General features: G+C 37.3%; 1 protein-coding gene across 2 annotated transcripts in view; it reads left to right on the top strand.

The window, feature by feature from the left end:
- LOC306882283 (sodium/calcium exchanger 3-like) overlaps positions 1-20,918 on the top strand; it is a gene marked incomplete at its 5' end in the record, with an annotated part of 39,656 nt that extends 18,738 nt beyond the window's left edge. Inside the window, 6 exons of one of the 2 annotated variants that reach the window (XM_079436816.1) lie at positions 6,747-6,853; positions 15,252-15,269; positions 15,994-16,118; positions 16,223-16,322; positions 17,622-17,894; positions 19,768-20,918. In XM_079436816.1, the coding sequence (XP_079292942.1) occupies positions 6,747-6,853; positions 15,252-15,269; positions 15,994-16,118; positions 16,223-16,322; positions 17,622-17,894; positions 19,768-20,144 (1,000 nt within the window). In that variant the 3' untranslated portion in view covers positions 20,145-20,918. The remainder of the gene's footprint in view (positions 1-6,746; positions 6,854-15,251; positions 15,270-15,993; positions 16,119-16,222; positions 16,323-17,621; positions 17,895-19,767) is intronic. The other variant, XM_079436817.1, reaches the window with a different exon arrangement.
- Positions 20,919-21,880: the final 962 nt, after the last annotated feature.

Below are 21,880 nucleotides of genomic sequence, written 5' to 3'. Positions count from 1 at the left end.
CTTTTCTGATTTTGAGCACACGTGCAAGGTTTAGATTTATTTGTGGTAAGCTCAGGCAGTCTGCCAAGTCATTACAGCTCGGAGCAGGTGGAGGAGCCACTGTAGGGATTTTTTTCACTATACAGAAATAAACCTTGTTTACTGTATTTCCTTTACTTTTAGCCCTGCACACTCAAACACACACATACACATATACACGTGTCTTGGTCGAGGCAAATGGATATAAGACTATATTAACCACAGCTCATGTGCCATTCCTTTTATGCAGCACTTTAATAACTTTGTATTTAAATATGAAGTAATGTAATTTAAGGAAGTATCTCTATACATTATTTACCAGTCTGGTCAAAATTAGCATACACAATGGCAAGAAAACAGAATGTCTAGCAGAATGGAAATAAGGAGCTAGTGAAACTTGCTTTTTTTTTGGTATGATACTGATTTCTGTAATTTTATAAAAACAGGATGTAATGTAATGTTTTTGAGGATAATGTCATTACCGGACTGTTTCGAAAAGATTTAGAGACCTATGTGAATAGAAAACTGGGTTGTACGATTTAAATTCTTTGTATTAAATGTGCCTTTTTATTTTTAGAATGACCTTTAAGCTCTTTACAAACCAAATTTCTTACATTTTATAAATCATTTTAGGCTATACATAAACCTTTTGGAACAAATTATTTAAAAAAATCACTTAACATGTAATATTGTAAAAGATGGGAAGTTAAAGTTTACCCTTACTTTACTTAATTGTGACATTATAAAAAATATTTTATAATTATTAGTTCAGCATAAAATGAACATTTAAAAAAGCATTTATAAGGCATTGAATGACTTGGAATATAAGTCATACAGACCTCTTTTATTGTACTTATTTTTTCTTAAAGAATTAATACTTTTATTCAGCACGGATGCATTAAATTGATGAAAAGTAACAGTAAAGGCTTATATTGTTACAAAAGATTTGTATTTTAAATAAATGATGTTCTTTTGAACTTTTTATTCATCAAAGGAGGAGAGACCCCCTCCCCCCACATGATTGTAAAGCGCTTTGGGTTGTACAGCAATACACAATAAAGCGCTATATAAATGCATCATTCATTCATTCATTCATTCATTCAAAGAATCTTGGAAAAGGTGTATCACAGTTTTCCACAAAAATATTAAGCTGCACAACTGTTTTCAACATTGCTAATACCAAATCAGCATATAAGAATGATATCTGAAGGATCATGTGACACTGAAGACTAAAGTAATAGCTGCTGAAAATTCAGCTAATTGTACAGTTCCTTTAAGACATGATGGAGACACCAAAATGTACTGCATGGTAGGAATGGCCTACATCAGATCACAGACCAAACACGCAGCCCTGTCACATTCTCTTTTTGTGTGTGTACGTGTGTGCGCGCGTTGTGTGAGAGAGGCTGAGGACGTTTGAGTATAATGTGTACGCTAATGGAGGGGAAACAGGGAGAGCAGAAGGGAATGAAAACATGAGTATGTTGGACTGAAAGACATATTAGAGAGAGATGAAGCGGTGTGGGTCTGCGGACAGCTATACTGTCAGTAACTGATCCGAATGGAGGGAGGGGGATGTTCACAGGTCGAACACGCAAACACACACACATACACACACACACAAACACACACACACACACACACACACACACACAGAAACTCTCACTGAAACAGGTGTTACTCACAGTCACAGAGAAACCAGGTCAACATCAATCACATGCTATAAATACACACACACACATGCTGAGAATTTAGCAATGAAAGAGTGACAGAGTGTGAGAGAGAAATGGATGTTACAGATAAGAGGTGTTAAGAGATTGATTCTTTAAATAAACACTCATGTAGGCTGATCAACAATTTGCCAATGTTGCTACTGCTGTGTTGCGAGCTAAGACACCAACTACTTTATAGGGAAATGAGCTAAGCTAAGGTGAAAGCTAGCCTTTAGAGAATTAGCTTGCTACATTCAGGATACTTCAGATTTCTTCATATAATTTCATTTAGTATATGTTTATGGAAAAAACTAAATATCTCCAAAATACAGCAGAAATTGTATTGGCTGTTTTTTTTACTACCATTCAAAGTTTGGTGTCGTTAAAATTTTTTAATGTTTTGAAGTCTTCTCAGCAAGGCTGCATTTATTTGATCAGAAATACAGTAAAATAGTACTATTGTGAATTATTTGAAGTGTTTTCCATTTGAATATATTTGAAAATGTAATATATTCCTGTGATGCAAAGCTGAATTTTCAGCAGCTATTACTCCTGTCTTCAGTGTCACATGATTCTTCAGAAATCATTCTAATATGCTGATTTGGTGCTCAATAAACATTACTTATCATTATCAATGTTGAAAACAGTTGTGCTGCCTAATAATTATGTGGAAGCCATTTTATTTAGAATTCTTCAATGAATTTAGAAGTTACTAAGAATCTTTTATTCGAAATAGAAAACTTCTGTAAGATTAAGCATCTTAAGTCTCAATAAGTAATCATTCAAGGGGTTGGACCCCCTTTTGTCTTCAGAACTGCCTTAATTCTTCTTGGCATAGATTCAATAAGGTGTTGAAATGTTGAATGTTGAAAACATTCCTCAGAGATTTTGGTCCATATTGACATGATAGCATCACACAGTTGCTGCAGATTTGTCAGCTGCACATCCATGATCCACAGTTTTGAGCGTGTTAAGCTCCAGGTTGTTAAAACTGCACCAGACAGCCAGCTCCTTAACCTCCTATCTGTAGGCAGACTCGTCACCGTCCTGGACGAGGCCGATCAGTGTGGTGTCATCTGCAAACTTCAGGAGCTTAACAGAGGGGTCTTTAGATGTGCAGTCGTTCGTGTAGAGGGAGAAGAGCAGTGGGGAGAGAACGCAGCCCTGAGGAGCTCCAGTGCTGATGGTGCGGGTGCTGGATGAGAATTTTCCCAGCCTCACTAGCTGCCTGTCTGTCAGGAAGCTGGTGATCCACTGACAGACGGAGGTGGTGATGGAGAGCTGTGTCAGTTTATTCTGAGGGGTGTCCGGGATGATGGTGTTAAAAGCGGAGCTGAAAGTCTACAAACAGGATCCTCTCATAAGTCCTTTGTCTGTCCAGATGCTGCAGGATGAAGTGCAGTCCCATGTTGACTGCATCATCCACAGACCTGTTTGCTCTGTAGGCAAACTGCAGGGGGTCCAGTGATGTCCTTCAGATAAGCCAAAACCAGTCTTTCAAATGATTTCATGGCCACAGACGTTAGAGCCACAGGTCTGTAGTCATTAAGTCCAGTAATTTTGGGTTTCTTTGGGACGGGGATGATGGTGGAGCGTTTGAAGCATGAGGGGACTTCGCACAGCTCCAGTGATCTGTTGAAGATTTATGTGAAGATGGGGGCCAGCTGGGAGGCACAGATTTTTAGGCAGGCTGATGACACCATCCGGGCCTGGTGCTTTCCTCCTTTTGTTCTTACTTGAGACCTGGCGCACATTGTCTTCACTTATCTGCAGTGCAGGTGTGGGGGAGAGGGGGGTTGCAGGAGGTGTGGATGGTGTTTCCCAAACTTGTTCATCATCCTTTGTTATTTATCTTATTTCATGCCCATGTGGTCTACAGTATATTGGCAAAACTATTCGCCAAATAAAGACCTGCATCAATGAGCACAGAAGCTCCATCAGAAGGATGGATATTTATTCTCCTGTGGCCAGGCATTTTGCAGATGTTGACCACAAACTTAGTGATATGCGATTTTCAGGCATTCAGAGATTGACCAGTTCAAGAAGAGGTGGTGATTCTAATAAAAGACTGTTACAATGTGAAGCTAAGTGGATTTATTATATGGACTGTGTATATCCGAAGGGTTTTAATGAAGAACTTCAATTGTCTTGTTTTTTATGAATTGTATTTTGTTGTTAACAGACACCCATTGTTCTCCAATTTGATGTAGATCATCCATTGTTAAATGTACACACATTGTGGTTATCTTTTATTTATTATTATAATTTATTTTATTTTATTAATTTATTAATTGTATTTTTTTTATTTTTTGATCAGTGTGTGGTCTCATTGATCATGTGATCTCTTAAATCATCGTGTGACTTCTCAAATTAAGATGGCTCCTAGCTCTATTGTCAGCTTGTCATTGAAAAAGGTCAACATGTGACCAAAACGTTTGCCTTGTTTTTATTCAGTAAATTGCTCTAAATGTTATCATCTCGCTCGTGATTGTTTTTGATGTTTGAGAGTGTGCGGACCTTCTTCAAGCTCTTGTTTTTTCAAACCTGCAATAGAACTCATTCAGGTCATCTGCCAGTTGTTGATTCTCCAGAGGTCTGGGGGATGGTGTCTTGTAACTGGTGATATCTTTCATACCTTTCCACACTGAAGCAGAATCACTGGAAGATAATTTTTCCTTAGCGTGTCAGAATAATTCCTCTTTGCCACTCTGATCTCCTTCTCCAGTGTGTATTTGGCCTGTTTATACAAGACTTTATCCCCCTTTCTGTAAGCATCTTCTTTGAGTTTTGCAGTGAACCATGGTTTGTCGTTGTAAGTTAAATGAGTCCTGGTAGGAATGCACATATCCTCACAGAAACTGATATAAGATGTTGCAGTCTCTGTGAGCTCGTCCAGATCGGTAATAGTCCAATCAGTGAGAGAGAAACAGGCTTGTAAATCCCGTTCTGCTTCATTAGTCCATCTTTTAACACTTCTTAATACAGGTTTAGCAGATTTAAGTTTCTGCCTGTAGGTCGGTATGAGATGAACCAAACAGTGATCAGAGAATCCTAAAGCTGCTCGTGGGACAGTGTGATATGTGTCCTTTATCGCTGTCTAACAGTGATCCAATATATTACTGTCTCTGGTGGGACATGTGATGTGCTGTCTGTATTTTGGCAGTTCACGGGAGATATTTGGTTTATTAAAGTCCCCGAGAATGATTAAAACAGAGTCTGGGTGTTTTTGTTCTGTGTCTGTGATCTGATCAGCGAGTTTCAGTAAAGCTGATCTCATGTTTGCTTGCGGTGGAATGTAGACACTCACGAAAATGAACGAACAACTCTCCCGTGGCGAATAGAACGGCTTGCAGTTAATGAAGAGCATTTCTAGATCAGAACAGCACATCTTCTTTAACACAGTTACATCCTCGTTGACATACTCATTGATGTAAAAGCACATCCCGCGATTTCCCCATTGATTCTACGTCGCAATCTGCTCTGATCAGCTGGAAGTTAGGCAGATGTAGCATGCTGTCCGGTATGGCGTCATTCAGCCAGGTTTCCATGAAACACAGAGCAGCAGAGTTTGAAAAATCCTTGTTTGCCCGGGAGAGCAGAAGGAGATCGTCCGTTTTGTTGGGTAGAGAGCGGAGATTCGCCATATGGATGCTAGGCCGTTCTTAATCCGTGCTGACGAAGCTTCACAAGCGTGCTGGCTCGCTTCCCCCGTCTGTGCGTCCTGAAGCGTTTGACCAGAGCTACGTCTCCGCCAACTACAATGCCCAGCAAAACAGCCGAATAATCAAAATCCGGTAAAAGATTTTGTGGTGTGTTCTGCCGAATGTTCAGCAGGTCATCCCTGGAAAGACTGATCGTGTTTGAGAAACAAAAAACAGGAAAAACAAACAAATACAGTACAAACACTGAAGAGCAAAACACTGTAGCTGCCAACTGCGGTGCCGTCTTAGATCTATCCAGTTCGAGGTGTTGTGCGTTCAGAGATGGTATTCTGCATACCTTGGTTGTAACGAGTGGTTATTTGAGTTACTATTGCCTTTCTATCATCTCTAACCAGTCTGCCCATTCTCCTCTGACCTCTGACATCGACAAGGCCACACAACTGCCGTTCACTGGATATTTTCTCTTTTTCTGACCATTCTCTGTAAACCCTAGAGATGGTTGTGTGTGAAAATCCCAGTAGATCAGCAGTTTTTGAAATACTCAGACCAGCCCGTCTGGCACCAACAACCATTCCACGTTCAAAGTCACTTAAATCCCCTTTCTTCTCCATTCTGATGCTCAGTTTGAACTTCAGCTAGTCGTTTTCACCACATCTAGATGCCTAAATGCATTGAGTTGCTGCCATGTGATTGGCTGATTAGGAATTTGTGCTACCAAGCAATTGAACAGGTGTACCTAATAAAGTGTCCGGTGAGTGTATGTTTTTACCTGTAGTCTTTCACAAGCTTCACTTGCAGTTGTTGAACCTAAAGACTTTCTTCATAGCTGTAAAATGAGGGAATGCATTTGCACTGCTTTTGTTTCAGTTGACTGTATGCTCAAGAGTGATTCATTTGCAAATTGAGCATTGTTAATTCTCATTTTTATCTCTAAGCTTGATAGCTGAGATATTGTCAGGGAGAGTGAAACACGTTTGTCAATAGCACAGCTTCCTATAATACTACTTAATAAAACAACTTTGCAACGGTAAAACTACATGATTTCAAGTAGTAGTGTTACAACCTCACTTTTGAGAAATTTCATTAAAATATTAACGTTGGTTATTATTATTATTATTAATGTGTGATTTGTAACAATACTACAAACAGTTGAAATCCATATACCACTGCTTTATTTGTAAAATCAAACTTGATTGATGGTACAAGACAGCTAGGGGAATGAGTCATAGAGAGATAATACAGTATAGTATGTTCGCATGACCTGTTTGACCTCTGACCTCAGGACAGCCCACTGACCCCTCACTTGATTAGTGACTCCTGACATTGTGTTTCTCTCTCTCTCTTCCTCTCTCAGTAAAACCATACAGGTTAAAATCATCGATGATGAGGAGTATGAAAAAAACAAAAGCTTCTATTTGGAGCTAGCAGAACCACGCATGGTGGACATGAGCCTTCAGAAAGGTAAAATACACACACAATATACACACAGAGAGATCACATCTTGTGACCATCGTCCTCTTTTGCTATAAATGTAATATACTCACTCATTTCTAAATTAATTTCCATTCATCCAGTGGCTCTTTATCAGGACATGTTTTATGTCTTCAATGTTGTTTTTTTATTGTGAGTAGCGAGTGTCTTGTTGTTTGAGATTCACTATATAATACATACACATACAGTACCTTTCAAAAGTTTGGGGTCAGTAAGATTTTTTTTTTAAAGAAATTAATACTTTTATTCAGCAAGGGAGCACTGAATTGATCACAGTCAATTCTGTTTTTCTCTAGTCGTCAAAGAAAATATATTAAGCAGCACAGCAGTTTTCAACATTGATAATAATAGGAAATGTTTCTCAAGCACCAAATGATTTCTGATGGATCATGTGACTCTGAAAACTGGAATAATGACATTACAGGAATACATTAAATTGTAAAATATATCAAATAGAAAACAGGTATTTTAAATTGTATTATTATTTCGCAAAATTACTGTTTTACTGTATGTTTGATCAAATAAATGCAGCCTTGTGGACCACAAGAGACTTATTTCAAATACATAAACCGCCTTTTGCAGAACTTTTTTTCTCCCCTTTCAAATCCAATATCGCATCAGAAAGGCATTTATTTTCAATAAAATTTAAGGAAATAATCAAAAAGTTGAAAATAAATAGAAAAATAAATGAGAAAAAAATGGGTTTTGCCTACTTTTAGCTGAAGAAGCAACACTTAAGCAATTTTTGTCAGATTTTATTTTTTATATGCATTATTGAAACACAAGGCTACCCAACAGTTTCTGAGATTTCCCAATTCAAGTAGATAGGATGCCTATTGCCTAGATAATAAGTAGCTACCCAGCGGCATGGCCAAAATGGCCACCGAGTGGACTGACTTGCCTTAAAGGGACTTTGACTCAAATCACATGATTTCAATGAAGACCCACAGGGCACAACTCTCAAACTGACTCATCTCCAACTCACACAAGAAATGCTGCTATGACGTTTTTGTATTGCTTTAAAAATGGCAATGTTCCTGTCTTTGTCTTCCAGTTTTTATATAGTATCCTAAATGTCTTGAGATTATTGTTTCGGAAACTATGTGAAGGATTAGCTGGCAGTGTTGCTTTTTTCACTGACTTCTTTGGAGTTTCAGTATACATTGACCTTAAACGTCAGTGTGGGATCTCAAAGAGTGTGAGAAATGAATGCAAACTCACACACACACATACACACACACTCCAAGTAGTCAAGTGCGTCTCTCAATATCTCTCCATAAATCAGGCAGACGTGGTCAATGCTACCAGCACGCACACCGCAGTGCTGCGGTGCAGTGTACGTGTGTGTGTGTGTGTGTGTGTGTGTGTGTGTTTGCATGTATGCATGTGTCCTTGTCCCAGTATTATACCCTTCAGAAAGAATGAGAGATGAAGAACAGCTGGTCCTCTCTGTTTGAGCTCTCATCTCGCCTGGACAACATTAAACAACCTACTTATTAACTTGCCTAAGCCACAAAAACAACATGTTGGCTTGTCTCCTCACTTGTGTGCTTGTAAACAAGCAGTTTATTAATTATTCATTAGATATTTCTTTATTTTCATGCCATCATGGATTCGAATAAGATTAAATTTTGATATTCAGAGAAATCAGTGGGGGAAAAGTTCCTTAAAGTCAGATATATGCACATTCATAATTTGTTTGACAACCAATAATAAGCAAAATATGAACATTCTATATTTGTTTCCATGGAAAAATACACTCTGTTAATTGCAGGAATTTTATATAGCGCAGTTTGTAATTTAATGATTGTGGTTCTAATTCTGATTCTTTTTTAATAATTCTGGATCTTTGATGATTCAGTGAAAATAATAATTCAATGAGTGAGTTAGATTGAACAGGGTTCCTACACATTTTCCATTTAAAAATTCCAAACTTTTCCAGACTAAAATTTCCAAACCTCTTAGTAGATTTTCAGCCCATATTTAACATAAATGGTGCATGGAGCATTATTTTCAACTTTATATTTGGTATATAGTACAGTCATCTGTAAATATTTTTATTTTCTCAGGGTGAAAATAAATTTAATAAAATATATATATATTTTTTTTTTCATTGATTTTCTCAAAGTGACAACATACAGAGTCCCTAAAACAACAATAAATAAATAAATACAGACTTTTACATGAACACAAGAAACTTTTTTGTGCCCTCGAGAAACTATTCACGTGTGCATGGTAATGTTTTGCGTTCTTACATATTACAATTTCTAGTTTTATAAAACCTATTTCCTTTGTGCATCACTACCATCTTACTATGAATAAAATGAGAGCATGGATGCACATGAATTAACAGAGATCTACCTGCTCAAAATGTTGCTTTTCTTATGGTAGTACCTCTAATATCAAGGCTTAACGTCTAATTTAACACATACTCTGTGGCAGCACAGAAACCATGACACAAAATGGGCTGATGTCATAAAATTTGCCAAGTTCAAGGGTCTATAAAAAGACAGGCACTGTAAAAAAGTGTTTATGATTTGGCTTTCATTGGGGCAGTATGCCATGTTTCAAGGCCTTAGGTAATGCATACTCTGTGGCGGCCAAGATACCACACCGCGAAATGGGCTGATGACACAACGGGTGTGCATTGTCCTACAGTATATGCTAAATTTAATGGTTCATTGTGCGCACATAAAAATCTGTATATTTTTTATTTTTGCAAAGGTCCTTGAGGTTACACACCTGCAAACTAGTCGCTTTTCGGTGAAATTCGCCGTTTTGAGTCAAAATATGTCATTTATGTGAATCGTCTAGCACGTAGACAAGAGTGTGTTCGACCAAAGTCCCTTTCTTGGTTCGACTTGAAGCAGCACCGCGCAGAACGATGGCTGTATGACATCAAAGCACCGTGGTACTTTGTTAAACGCCAACCGGTCCGCGCGCTGCTGCTTCACATCGAATACGTCATCACACTTACGCTCACATCCGCATGTAAACATGTCGTTGGTGTGGAACTTCTTTATCGTGAGTGAGGCAGGCACAAAGTTCGCGATTTGTAATAAAGTATTGACTGTTTTTGCTCAAGTTCGCTGACGAAGTTTCAATCAAAGCCACAGTAGAACTGTATTGTGTCTCCGAGCAACACAGCAATATTTCGTTACTGAATGAATCAACGTTTTTGAACGAATCAAGCGAGTCAATGATTCAGTAACCCATTCATAAAGACAGTAGTCACTTATCTCGTTTTTGAATGAATGACTAATGACTCGCTCATTAAAACAGTCATTTACCGCCAACTACTGGTGCTTTGGTTTCATAATTGTAGTTTACCCAACATTTTTAACTTGTATGTTCAAAAATATTTAAAACGATAATCTTATAAAATTATTTATGCATCTAAAATTTTGTGATGTAAATGCATTTATGGCACCTCAGCTTCATTAAACAGTCTGTGTAAATACATCTAATGCCACTTCAGATGTAGCTTCTGTTTCCTCTGCAGTGAAAAGATGGAGTTTGTTGATAATATGTGCACTCTAATGTGAACATTAAAATTTGCAAAAATAAATTACAAAAAGAAGTATGAACACCGAAGACAAGAGAGTTGCACTGTCCAAAAAGTTTCTGGTATAAATGTGCTTTTTTTACTTGAAGCATATGTTGTCTTTTTCTTTTATTTTGTTGCCCCCAGACCCCCCTACAAGGGTTACATTACGAACTGTCAACTTTTTGACCGCTTGTGAGTTTGCAGGTATGAGGTTATGTAATACGGTGCTAAGAATATAGTGTGAAGAAACCCAAAATAACCTGCATTTTGCATAATAAAAAAGTGCACCTTGAATTAATTTAGTCATCTTTGGCGATCACTAAAGAATCACTAAACAGCTGCCATGAAACCTCACTTCTTGTACGATAAATTTATTTTCATTAATTTCTTAATATTCTATTATATATATATATATATATATATATATATATATATATATATATATAAACTAAATAGGATCAAAAGTCTGGAAACTAAAATATTTTTCCCTTCTCTGCTTTCTTTTTTCCATACTTTTCCAAACCCCATAGGAACCCTGATTGAAGGAGTTGTTCACCCAAAAATAAAAAAAAAGCTGTCTATCTTCACGCCTTTCTAAACACCAGAGTCTTTTTTGTACACTATTTGCACTGGAATGATTCACTCTGTAGATTCAGTAACACAAGTTGTTGTTTTTTTCAGTGCAGAGAGATAAAACATTGTATCAAATGGGTTGTAGGTGTTTTTGACACTGAACCTGTAATAGAAGACACATCACTTGTCCTACATCAAAACATGACTTTAGAACTGCTGATCCTGTGCTGTCGCTGCAAAATATGTGAGGGCTGTTGAGGGATCTAAAGAAATATTCCCAGCTTTATACATCTGAATACTGGATGCTTTCTTTGGCATTGAACCCTCTTATAACCCTCTTATACACCAACTGGATAAATATAAAAATGTAGCTGTAGAGACAGTTGTGGAAAAGGGGGTGAGACAGGCAGGAAAGCTGTGAGGTAAGAGAAAGAGAGAGACAGGTAAGTGATGAAAACGACAGGAAATGGTGAGGAGAGTCTTGACAAAAGATATGAAAAAGATAGAAAAAATGAATTAAATGTAGTTATATTTATAGATTTTGGTCCATTTTACTTAATTTAGTGCTTGACAAAAAGTAATGCAAAAAATATATTTGATAAAACAATATTTTTAATTTCTATTAATTTAAATGTGTATTGACATTTAACAAAAAAAAAATATTAACATTGTTCAGTAAATTTTTATTTATTTATATAGCACATTTAAAAAACAACCATGGTTGCCCAAAGTGCTTCACAATGTCCGGAAAAGCTCACACACAAACAAAATGAATACAGTAAGAACGTCACAATGTCTCAACTCAACTCAAAATAAAAGCCAAGGAATACAGATGTGTCTTAAGAAATGACTTAAAAATTCCAACACTCTGAGCAGTTCTTATATGTACAAGTAAACTGTTCCACAAATTAGGTGCCACCACTGAAAAAGCTTGTCACCTTTATTTTTATAATCTGGCTCTCGGACCATCCAAGAGTACCTGATTGGACGACCTCGGTGCTTTAACAGGAGTGTGTACATGTAAAAGCTCTGATAAATAGGCAGGCGCCAACCCATTTAAAATCTTAAAAACAAACAATAAAATCTTGAACTCGATCCTGAAGCGGACAGGAAGCCAGCGTAGTGAAGCTAAGACTGGGGTAATGTGCTCATACTTTTTTGTCCCAGTTAGGAGACGAACTGCTGCATTCTGGACTAACTGTCAGCATTGAAGAGATAACTGATCCAAACCAACATATAAAGAGTTACAGTAGACTAGTCTTGACGTTATAAAAGCATGAATTACAATTTCAAACTCCTTACGCAGCAGGTAGGGCTTGACTTTAGCCAACAGTTGAAAAAAAACTGGCTTTTACAACAGAACTAATCTTTTTCAAATGTAAAAGTACTGTCGAAAATCACACCGAGATTCCTGGTAAATGGACGAACATACAATCCTAAATTACCAAGTGCTACACAAGCACTTAAATCCCCAGGACGACCAAACTGTCTTATTTTCATTAATACAAAGAAAGTTTTTATCCAGCCATGTTTTAAAATCTCTCAGGCAATTAAGTAATGACCGAAATTAAGCTTTGTCATTTGTTTTGACAGGCAAATAAATTTGTTCATCTTCCGCATAACAATGGAAGGAGATATTGTGTTTTCTAAAAATATACCCCAAAGGCAGCATATACAAAGAAAACAGCATAGGCCCCAATATGGACCCTTGGGGGACGCCACAAGAAAGTGGGGCAGCAGATGAAGAAAATTCACCTAGGTGCACAGAAAAACTTCTGTCAAATACGATTGAAACCATTTAAGGGCTATGCCCTTAATACCGACACACTGTTCAAGTCTAGACAAGAGAATCGAGTGGCTGACCGTATCAAAGGCCCAGGTCAAATCCAAAAGGACTAAAACAGCATAGTTACCAGAGTCCACAGCTAAAATAAGATCATTAGAAACTCTTAAAAGAACAGTTTCTGTACTGTGACGGGGCTTAAAACCAAATGTACAAATAAAAACCATGGACTCCTTTAAATTTTTACCTTATCTATGAATAGCTCATTTGACACTCATTCTTCATTATTCAAAAACATTGCTAGTATCTTACAATATTTTTTTCTCATCAGGTTTTCCTCAACAGTATGTTTAAAATTAAAATGGCATAATTCTCGTCATGATCCCCATTTTTCATCTCATCTTTATTAAAAAATATTTTTAATAAAACTTAGTTTACTAACATTTTTTCAGGCATTCGTAGGACATTATCACTGAGGTTTTGTTTGGCATTTGGTAAACAAAGACAGCGAGAGACAGACAGGATGGTGATAAAGATGAAGAGAAAAGGACAAGCAGAAGAGGTGAGAGACAAATAAGCAGAGAAAAGTGAGACAGGCAAAGAAAGACAGAAAGGGTTGAGCCAGGTGAGGAGAGAATGGCCGACAGAATAGAGTGAGAGACACATGAGAAAACTAGGAGAGGGGTGATACAACTTAGGACAGAGAGACAGGCAGGAGATCTATTGCACTGTATCTGTGTGCGATTAATATCCCATAGAGCCCAAACCTGCAACACCCCTACCACATGTCTCAGATGAGTGTGTTTAAAGAGAAGATCATCAGTAGTGGATCACTTGTGTGTGTGTGTGTGTGTGTGTGTGTATTAGAGGAAGAGATCTCTGCATTCACGTGTGTGTGATGATGGAATAGCTGTGAATGAACCAATGACAGGGGAGTTTTCGTCTGGATATCGACACCTATGTTCCACGGTCCCATTACCTCAGAACGCAAGGAGGAGAGAGCTGTCTGGTATCTGTTGCCAGGGTACCATCAGCTGTTGCTAACGCTGATGTGCAATAGATTTACACTGAACTGTTGAATCGAAGCTTCCAGAAAAGAACAGCGAGAGAGAAAATCTGGCCAGTAGATTAAATGAATTCCTTTGTGCGTTTGACACGTCTGTGTGTTATCATGAAGCAGACATGTTGAAAAATTTAGAGCTGATGACGCTAGACAAATGACAGGTTAATAATGTGCATCAAGACACAACCCCCCTCCACCCCCAACCCTACTCGCAGACACATTCGAGCATAAATTATGGGCTTATTTACACATCCAGCTTCTCATTATAGGTTGATATTTTCATCTCAGCACACACACACACACACTTAATCAAAGCTTGTTTGTTCGCCATCTCAGTCATCCTCAGCAACAGAAAATTACAGCACTGATTACAGAACTATTAAAGTCATTATATACACACAGAGAAAGAAAAAAGTGTAATGGAGAGACAAAGAAATTGATTCCTTTAGTTAGTGCTATTTTTGTAAATGTGCGTGGGTCCGGGTGCTAGATTAATAAATTATGTAAAAAAGTATTTGTTGTTAATTCAGGAAACCTGATGCACTGACTAATTGAACCTTATTGTTACAGGAATAGTTCAACCAAAAATGAAAAGTCTCTCATCATTTAGTCCAGTGATTCTCAGGAAATATCCGAGGGACCTCAGGATTCCTTAAAATAAGACAGAACTAGCATTAAATTAAGCTAAAATCAAGAATTTTAAGAACTAGAACTACTGAAAAATCTAGATATATCAGGAATACTAATTTTAAAAGTGTCGTTCATAGTCATGTAAAATAATCTCTTAAAGGTGACATATGAAATTTTGACTTTTTCCGTGTTTAAGTGCTATAATTGTGTCCTACTCAGAAAACGAAAAAAAGAACAATCCATAATTTTTTGGGTAGGCCTTTCTCTGCAAGTTTGTGGAAAAAAAAACAACTAAAAAACAAGCCACCCAAAAATCTAAAATGCAAAAAGGGTTTTCTGAGGTTTAGGGGACGCACTATATCATTAGCACACTATAAAACATTTGAAGTCAATAGGAAATCTGCATCACGATAGGGAAAGTAAACGTGTGTGAATAATCAGCATAGCTTTAGCACCTCTTTGTTCTGTCGCCATATCTCAAATGCTACTACGACACTCCCGTTGCCAGGGGCAACCACCTGCTCCGGCGCTCTGGATCGGCCCACACTATCACATCTGATCACATCTGCTCGGTCACACCTGTCGCACCTGTCCAGCTCAGAGATTCCAGGCAGAGTGATGAAACACCGGAGGCTGCGAATATTTTTATTCATGTTTATCTGAGTAAATAAATCCTGTCCAGCATCTCATTGCATTTCCCTCCACCATTATCTGTCTAAAGTTTTCTTCATGTCATTCCACCCCTCCCTCTCTTTTTTTTCTCCACACACAGCTCTGTTATTAGCTGATGGTAAGTTTGAGTGAGTGTGTGTGTGTATGTGAATGTGTGAGGTAAGATGAGGCCAGCTGCGGTAATTACCTCACACACGTGTGTCTCCAGGTTTGTGTGTGTTTTAACACGTGCACGAGAAGATGAGCTTTGGGTTGCAGGGGGTTTTGAAAGTTCATCTCAACTTTCAGGCTTTTCTGTGTGTATTTGTGGTGTGCGTGTGGATGTTGTGCTGTTGTCCTTCTGAATCACTCAGGTTTACAGCACAACTCACACTTGGTTCAGTCAAACAAAGTTTGGCTGTTAATCTGTGGTGTGTGTTTGCATGTGTAGTCTTTCTAATAACAGAAACTATAGTGATAGTTGGCCTCATTCATAAAATAAAACCAGAACTGATTTCTGCACGAAATTGTTTGTAAAAATGGTGTTACGTAAGTAGTCACATTCGATTCAGTGCGACAAGTTAGGTAAGAATGACATTATGAACGTTTTACATGACTTCGCTGTGCTTGTGTTTCATGAATGAGCTCCGTTGACCCTAAATATGCATATGAATTTAGTGCAGTTTATAGAGACCATAAATGAATATTAATGAACATTCAAAAGAATTATTGCAAGTGTGTAAATCACAAGTCATTTAAAAGTGACAAAAAGCCCACTTGTAGAGTGTGTGTGTGTGTTTGATGTACTAATATGACACACAACATGACACAGAAGTTTCTTTTCGTCTGTTTATCTCTTGTAGATCTTCCAGACAGGAAGTTGTCATCAGAAGCGGAGGAAGCCAGAAGAATAGCAGAGATGGGGAAGCCTGTATTGGGCGAGCATGCAAAAATAGAGATTATCATTGAGGAGTCTTACGAGTTTAAGGTACAAACACACATACACAAAATTTCAGTGATCAGGAGTCTTTTGCATTATGGAAGAATTTTATTATGCGTATTAATGTTTAACATTTTGTGTGTTTGCTGTAGAGTACAGTAGATAAGCTGATTAAGAAGACTAACTTGGCTCTGGTCGTGGGCACAAATTCCTGGAGAGAACAATTCATGGAGGCCATAACTGTCAGCGCAGGTGATTATCAACACTAAACAACACTGAACTAAAAGTGAAAAAACAAAATTGGATTCAAATATTTTGCTCTTATTTAGCAAGTATACTTTTTTCCCTCTTTCTATTCTATCTACTTGTTTTTATTTTATTTATTTATTAAAAACAAACAACAACAAACTTGACCCTCTAACACTAGCGTTCTCTATTCTGTCTACTTGTTTTCTATTTAACTATTTAAAAAAAAAATAACTTTATAACCCTCTATCTCTTTTCTCGCTACTTTTTATTCTTTTTATTTACTATAAACTATTGTTGTTTTGATTGCTTCTATTACCCTCATTTGTAAGTCGCTTAAGCAAGGATGTATTGAACTGATTAAAATAGTTAATAAAGGTATTTATAATATTACAAATGATTTCTATTTCACATAAATTCTGTTCTTTTGAACTTTCTATTCATCAAAGTATCTTGAGAAAAAAATATTTCATGGTTTCCACGAAAAATGTTTTCAATATGATAATAATAAATGTTTCTTGAGCAGCAAATCGGCATATTAGAATGATTTCTGAAGGATCATGTGACACTGAAGACTGGAGTAATGATGCTGAAAATTGATTTGCCGTCACAGGAATAAAGGACATTTTAAAATATATTCAAATAGACAGTTATTAAAAATTGTAACAGTATCTCACAATATTACTGTTTACTTGATTCTTGATCAAATAAATGCAGCTTTAAAAATCCTACTGACCCCAAATATTTGACTGGTAGTGTAGATCACCTCAAAACTCACAGAAAAGCAACAAAAGTCAGTTATTATATAAATATACACTCATGCTCATATTGCTCACACACAAATATTTCTATCACTGTTGTGAAACATTCCCCGGCCCACATGAAAACCAAGCCCACAGAACTCCTACACTCTTCTCCTCATCCTGCAACCTTTGTCTTCTAAACATTTTGGCTAATTTGATCATTTTAGATATCAATAAGAACGTAGTATTATCAGCTCTGCTTGTTACGTTTCACTATGTTTCCTACAGAATTCCCCCAAAAATAAAATGGAATTTCTGTGTTGAAATAAAAACGCTGCTCTCACAGTATGTAGCCTCCAATTACCGTGACTATCAAACAGCCTGTGTTACCAAGGCAACAGGACCCCTAAATCCCCATGGTGTCAAATGGCTTTGGTCAGGTATAGAAGTTTACACGACGATACTAACATTTTTTTCTTTTCTTGTTTTTTCTACCCCCCATTCTGCTTTTCTTTCTTTCTTGCTTTCGCTCTTTATTTCTGTCGTCCTGTCTTTATCTCAGGAGATGAGGACGAGGATGAGGGGGGAGAGGAACGTCTGCCATCTTGTTTCGACTATGTCATGCACTTCCTGACTGTGTTCTGGAAGGTTCTGTTCGCCTGCGTCCCGCCCACGGAATATTGGAACGGGTGGGCGTGTTTCATTGTTTCCATAGTGATCATCGGTCTTTTGACTGCTGTGATCGGTGATCTGGCCAGTCACTTCGGCTGCACCATTGGCCTAAAGGACTCCGTCACCGCTGTGGTGTTTGTAGCCCTGGGAACATCCATCCCTGGTGAGTTTGCGCATGCTTTTATTTGCCTACATTTTTATGAATACGTTTTTAATGGGGTCACAAATTTTAGGTTCTGTAAGATCTACCTCTATTCAGCAATTGCATTAAACTGACCAAAATAACAGTAAAGATATTTGAAATGTTACAGGATTTGTTTCAAAATTCTGTTCTTTCAAACGTTCTATTTATTAAAGAATCCTGGGGGAAAAAACTATACCACGGTTTTCACCAAAAAATATTTAGCAGCAAAACTATTTTCAACATTATTAAAACAAACATAGAGATAAAAATCATGGTAACCCCAGTACATTGAAAATAGTGGATATACAGCATATTCCGAGGTCAATAAGAAGAGGAGGTTCCAACAGAGAGAGTCTTTCTGGATTTACACTTTGAAAGCAACACAATTTCCAGGTTTAAATGGAGATTTTTTGTAATTGATTTCTTTGTGGCCTTTAATTATGATGGATTTTTTAGATTACTTTGAGATTTATTTATAATATATATATTTTTTCTACTTTAATATCTGTTACAGTGTCTTGAATTTATTGATTATGATTACGATAAGTAATTCTCTCATTGTTGCTTCGATACCTGTTCCATTGACTGTCATGAGATGAACTGATTGTTTAAATGAACTCCTGAGTGTGTTTGTAAATTGACTCCCTGATGAAGGCGAGTTAGCCGCAACGCGTCGATGCTCAAATATGCGCTTTTTTATTTTTTCACACTACTCGAGTGCCTTGGATTTATGAGTTTTTTGATGATATGAAAGAATTGTTTCTTTAGCACCAAATCAGCATATTAAAATGATTTTTTTAAGAATCATGCGATTGAAGACTGGAGTAATGGTTGCTGAAAATTCAGTGTTGTCATTACAAAATAAATTACATTTTAAAATATATTAAAATAGAAAACGCTTATATTAAATTGTAATAATATTTCACAATAATGCAGTATTTTGGATCAAAGAAATGCAGCCTTGGTGAGTATAAGAGACTTCTTCCAAAATCATTCAAATATCTTACTGTCCCAAAACTTTTGAACAGTAGTGAATAGTGTTTTCTCCGAGGTCCACTTATAATTAATAAAGTTGTTTCTGCCAAAATCAATCATAATTAGTTTTTTTTTATACAAGATTTCACTTGAACTTTCTATTTATCAAAGGAATCCTGGAAAAAAATCTTAGTTTCCCAAAAAAATATTAAGCAGCACAACTGTTTTCAACATTAATAAAACAAAGAAATGTTTCATGAGCACCAAATTAGCATATTAGAATGATTTCTGAAAGATCGTGTGACACTGAAGAATGCTGAAAAGTCAACTTTGCCATTACATGAATAAATTACATGTTTATATATATAAAAAAAATGAAATTATTTTAATTTGTAATAATAGTTCACAATATTAATGTTTTTACTGTATTTTCGATCAAAAAATACAGCCTTGGTGAGTGCAATGTTTTTCTTCCAAACTACTGATCCCAAACTATTGAACACTAGTAGTGAAGTTTTTTTCCCCAAGGTCCACTTGTAGTTAATAAAGTTGTTTCTGCCAAAATCAATCATAATTTGGTTTTGTATGACAGTTTCAAGCCTCTCTCGGGCCCTTGAATTTAATGAGGCTGATCTGTCTGACATCAAAAAATTGTGAGGGTTCACAAGTCAGTTTTGCTGCTTAGTTTTAATAAATGCATTTTTTGGATTAGGAGGAAGTTTTGACAGTTACAGTATGTTTTTTTTTTCACACAATGAATTGAATAAAATCAATACAAATCTGATTCCTCCTGATTTGAATCCTTTTAATGCTTGTTAATCATAGATTATCATATTTTATAATAGCATACACATCAACATGTCTCTTTTCTCCTCAGATACCTTTGCCAGTAAAGTTGCAGCGGTGCAGGACAGTTACGCAGACGCAGCTATCGGTAACGTGACCGGTAGCAACGCTGTGAACGTTTTCTTGGGAATCGGTGTGGCGTGGTCAGTGGCCGCCATCTACTGGCACATGCAGGGTCGTGCGTTCGAGGTGCAGGCAGGTTCCCTGGCATTTTCTGTCACTCTCTTCACCGTCTTTGCCTTCCTGGCGGTGAGCGTCCTGCTGTACCGGCGCAGGCCTCACATCGGTGGAGAGCTGGGTGGCCCGCGCACACAGCGCATCTTCACGACACTCTTTTTCTTTGGTCTCTGGTTTCTCTACATCCTTTTCTCCAGTCTTGAGGCTTACTGTCATATACAGGGCTTCTGAAGAGAAGAGATGGGGTGGGATGGGATGGGGCGGGGGTTGGAGATGAGGAGAGATAGATGCCAGGAAACTTCTTCTAGTCGTAAATGACAGAGTAAGAGCTAAGGATTGATTCGAAAAGGTCACCAAGGTTTTAAGCAGGAGGTACAAAAAGGACATTCGTTCTTCAGATACCTTCACGCTGAAAATGAAGAGTGTGAAACATCTCTCTGAGGGGTGGGACAGTCTTAGCCTGGAGTCTGAGCTTTTCACAGTCTATATTTTTCTCAACACCTGCTGAGAACGACTTTTTTCTAATGAAGTATTTTGGGAAAAAAATACACAAAAAAAATAACAAAAAGAATTAAAGGATTCAAAGGACTATTTTCAAATCTGCTTCCAGGATTTGAAATAATATTTCAACAAAAAATGAAAATATATAACTACATGAAATCTGTTATTGAGTGACATTTGAAGGACCCATACATTTTTTTCTTTTTTTTTTTTTTTTTCTTTTTTTCTCGTTCAGTTTGGTAAGAACTCACAGAGCTTACAGCTTTTACCGTCAGGCCAAAGTCCCGGCTAGGGAGAGTGGTTCGGAAACACCGAACGCTGAGTAGACAAACGGAGAAGAGAGACGAATATGAACAATGACTGAACACTGCATTTTCTCCCTGATATTCCTGTATGGATATAATCTGCTTACATATTTTTTCTGTACTTTTGTGTATTTCCTTGCCAAGTGTTGTTATTTCGAGAATCACAGAGGCTTCAGAGGATTGCGAGAGAACAGAATGCAAAAAAAAAAAAAACATGATACAGAGGAAAAATGAGGCCTTTTTGCATTTGAACATTCATCAAAACGAATCACTAGTGTATTTTCTGATAACACCATGGAGTAGAGCGCACTGCACCTACTATTACAGTTGTTGTTTTTTTTTTTTTTTATCTGTTTGTATTTCAGTCATTGAACAAACATGAAGCACCCCAAAGAAATCTCCCACCCCCACTTCACTCCAGAGAGTCCCTCTATATAGAGTCACTAGACCATTTAACCAGGAGCTCCTTAAGTGCGCATCTAAACAGTGTCTGAAGTGATATCGGTGGTGAACTAAGCATTTTTTATTGGGGCCTTTAATGTGGTTCATAATGTTTACAGGCCTTCGGTCCAGAAAAGAGTGAGAATGGTGCAGTTCAAAGAGATTCGTTTAACATGGTGAGGAGAGTTTTTTTGCATTTCAGGGAGAAGTATCGAAATTTTGTGCAAAGCTGCAGAAATAGTTCACCTAAAATTGAAAATTTGCTGAAAATGTACTCACCCTCAGGCCATTCAAGATGAAGATGAGTTTGTTTGTTCATCGGAAATATAGCTTCACATCACCTGCTCACCAATGGATCATCTGCAGTGAATGGGTGCCATCAGAATGAGAGTCCAAACTGATAAAAACATCACAGTAATCCACACGACTCCAGTCCATCAATTAATGTCTTACTCTATACCAGTCCATAATCTATAATAAGGCTTCCTCCTGTGAAAAAGTCCATCCTCTGTTGTGTTGTCCTCTCACATCAAAATCCACCAACATATTTGTTTTGAACTGTTTTCGCTTATAAACGGTGCTTGATCTGTGATCTGATTGAAATGGATGACTTTTTCTCTTGAGAATAGCAGGGATAGAAGACTTGTATTTTAGCCAAGCCAACAGTTAAGTTAAAAACGTCTTAATTATGAATTTGTTAATTACAAACATGCAGGCGTT

Source organism: Barbus barbus, assembly GCF_936440315.1.
Source record: "Barbus barbus genome assembly, chromosome: 16".
NCBI classification, from domain to species: Eukaryota; Metazoa; Chordata; class Actinopteri; order Cypriniformes; family Cyprinidae; genus Barbus; species Barbus barbus.
The sequence above is the reverse complement of the archived record's forward strand: the minus strand, read 5'-3'. Positions and strand labels throughout refer to the sequence as shown.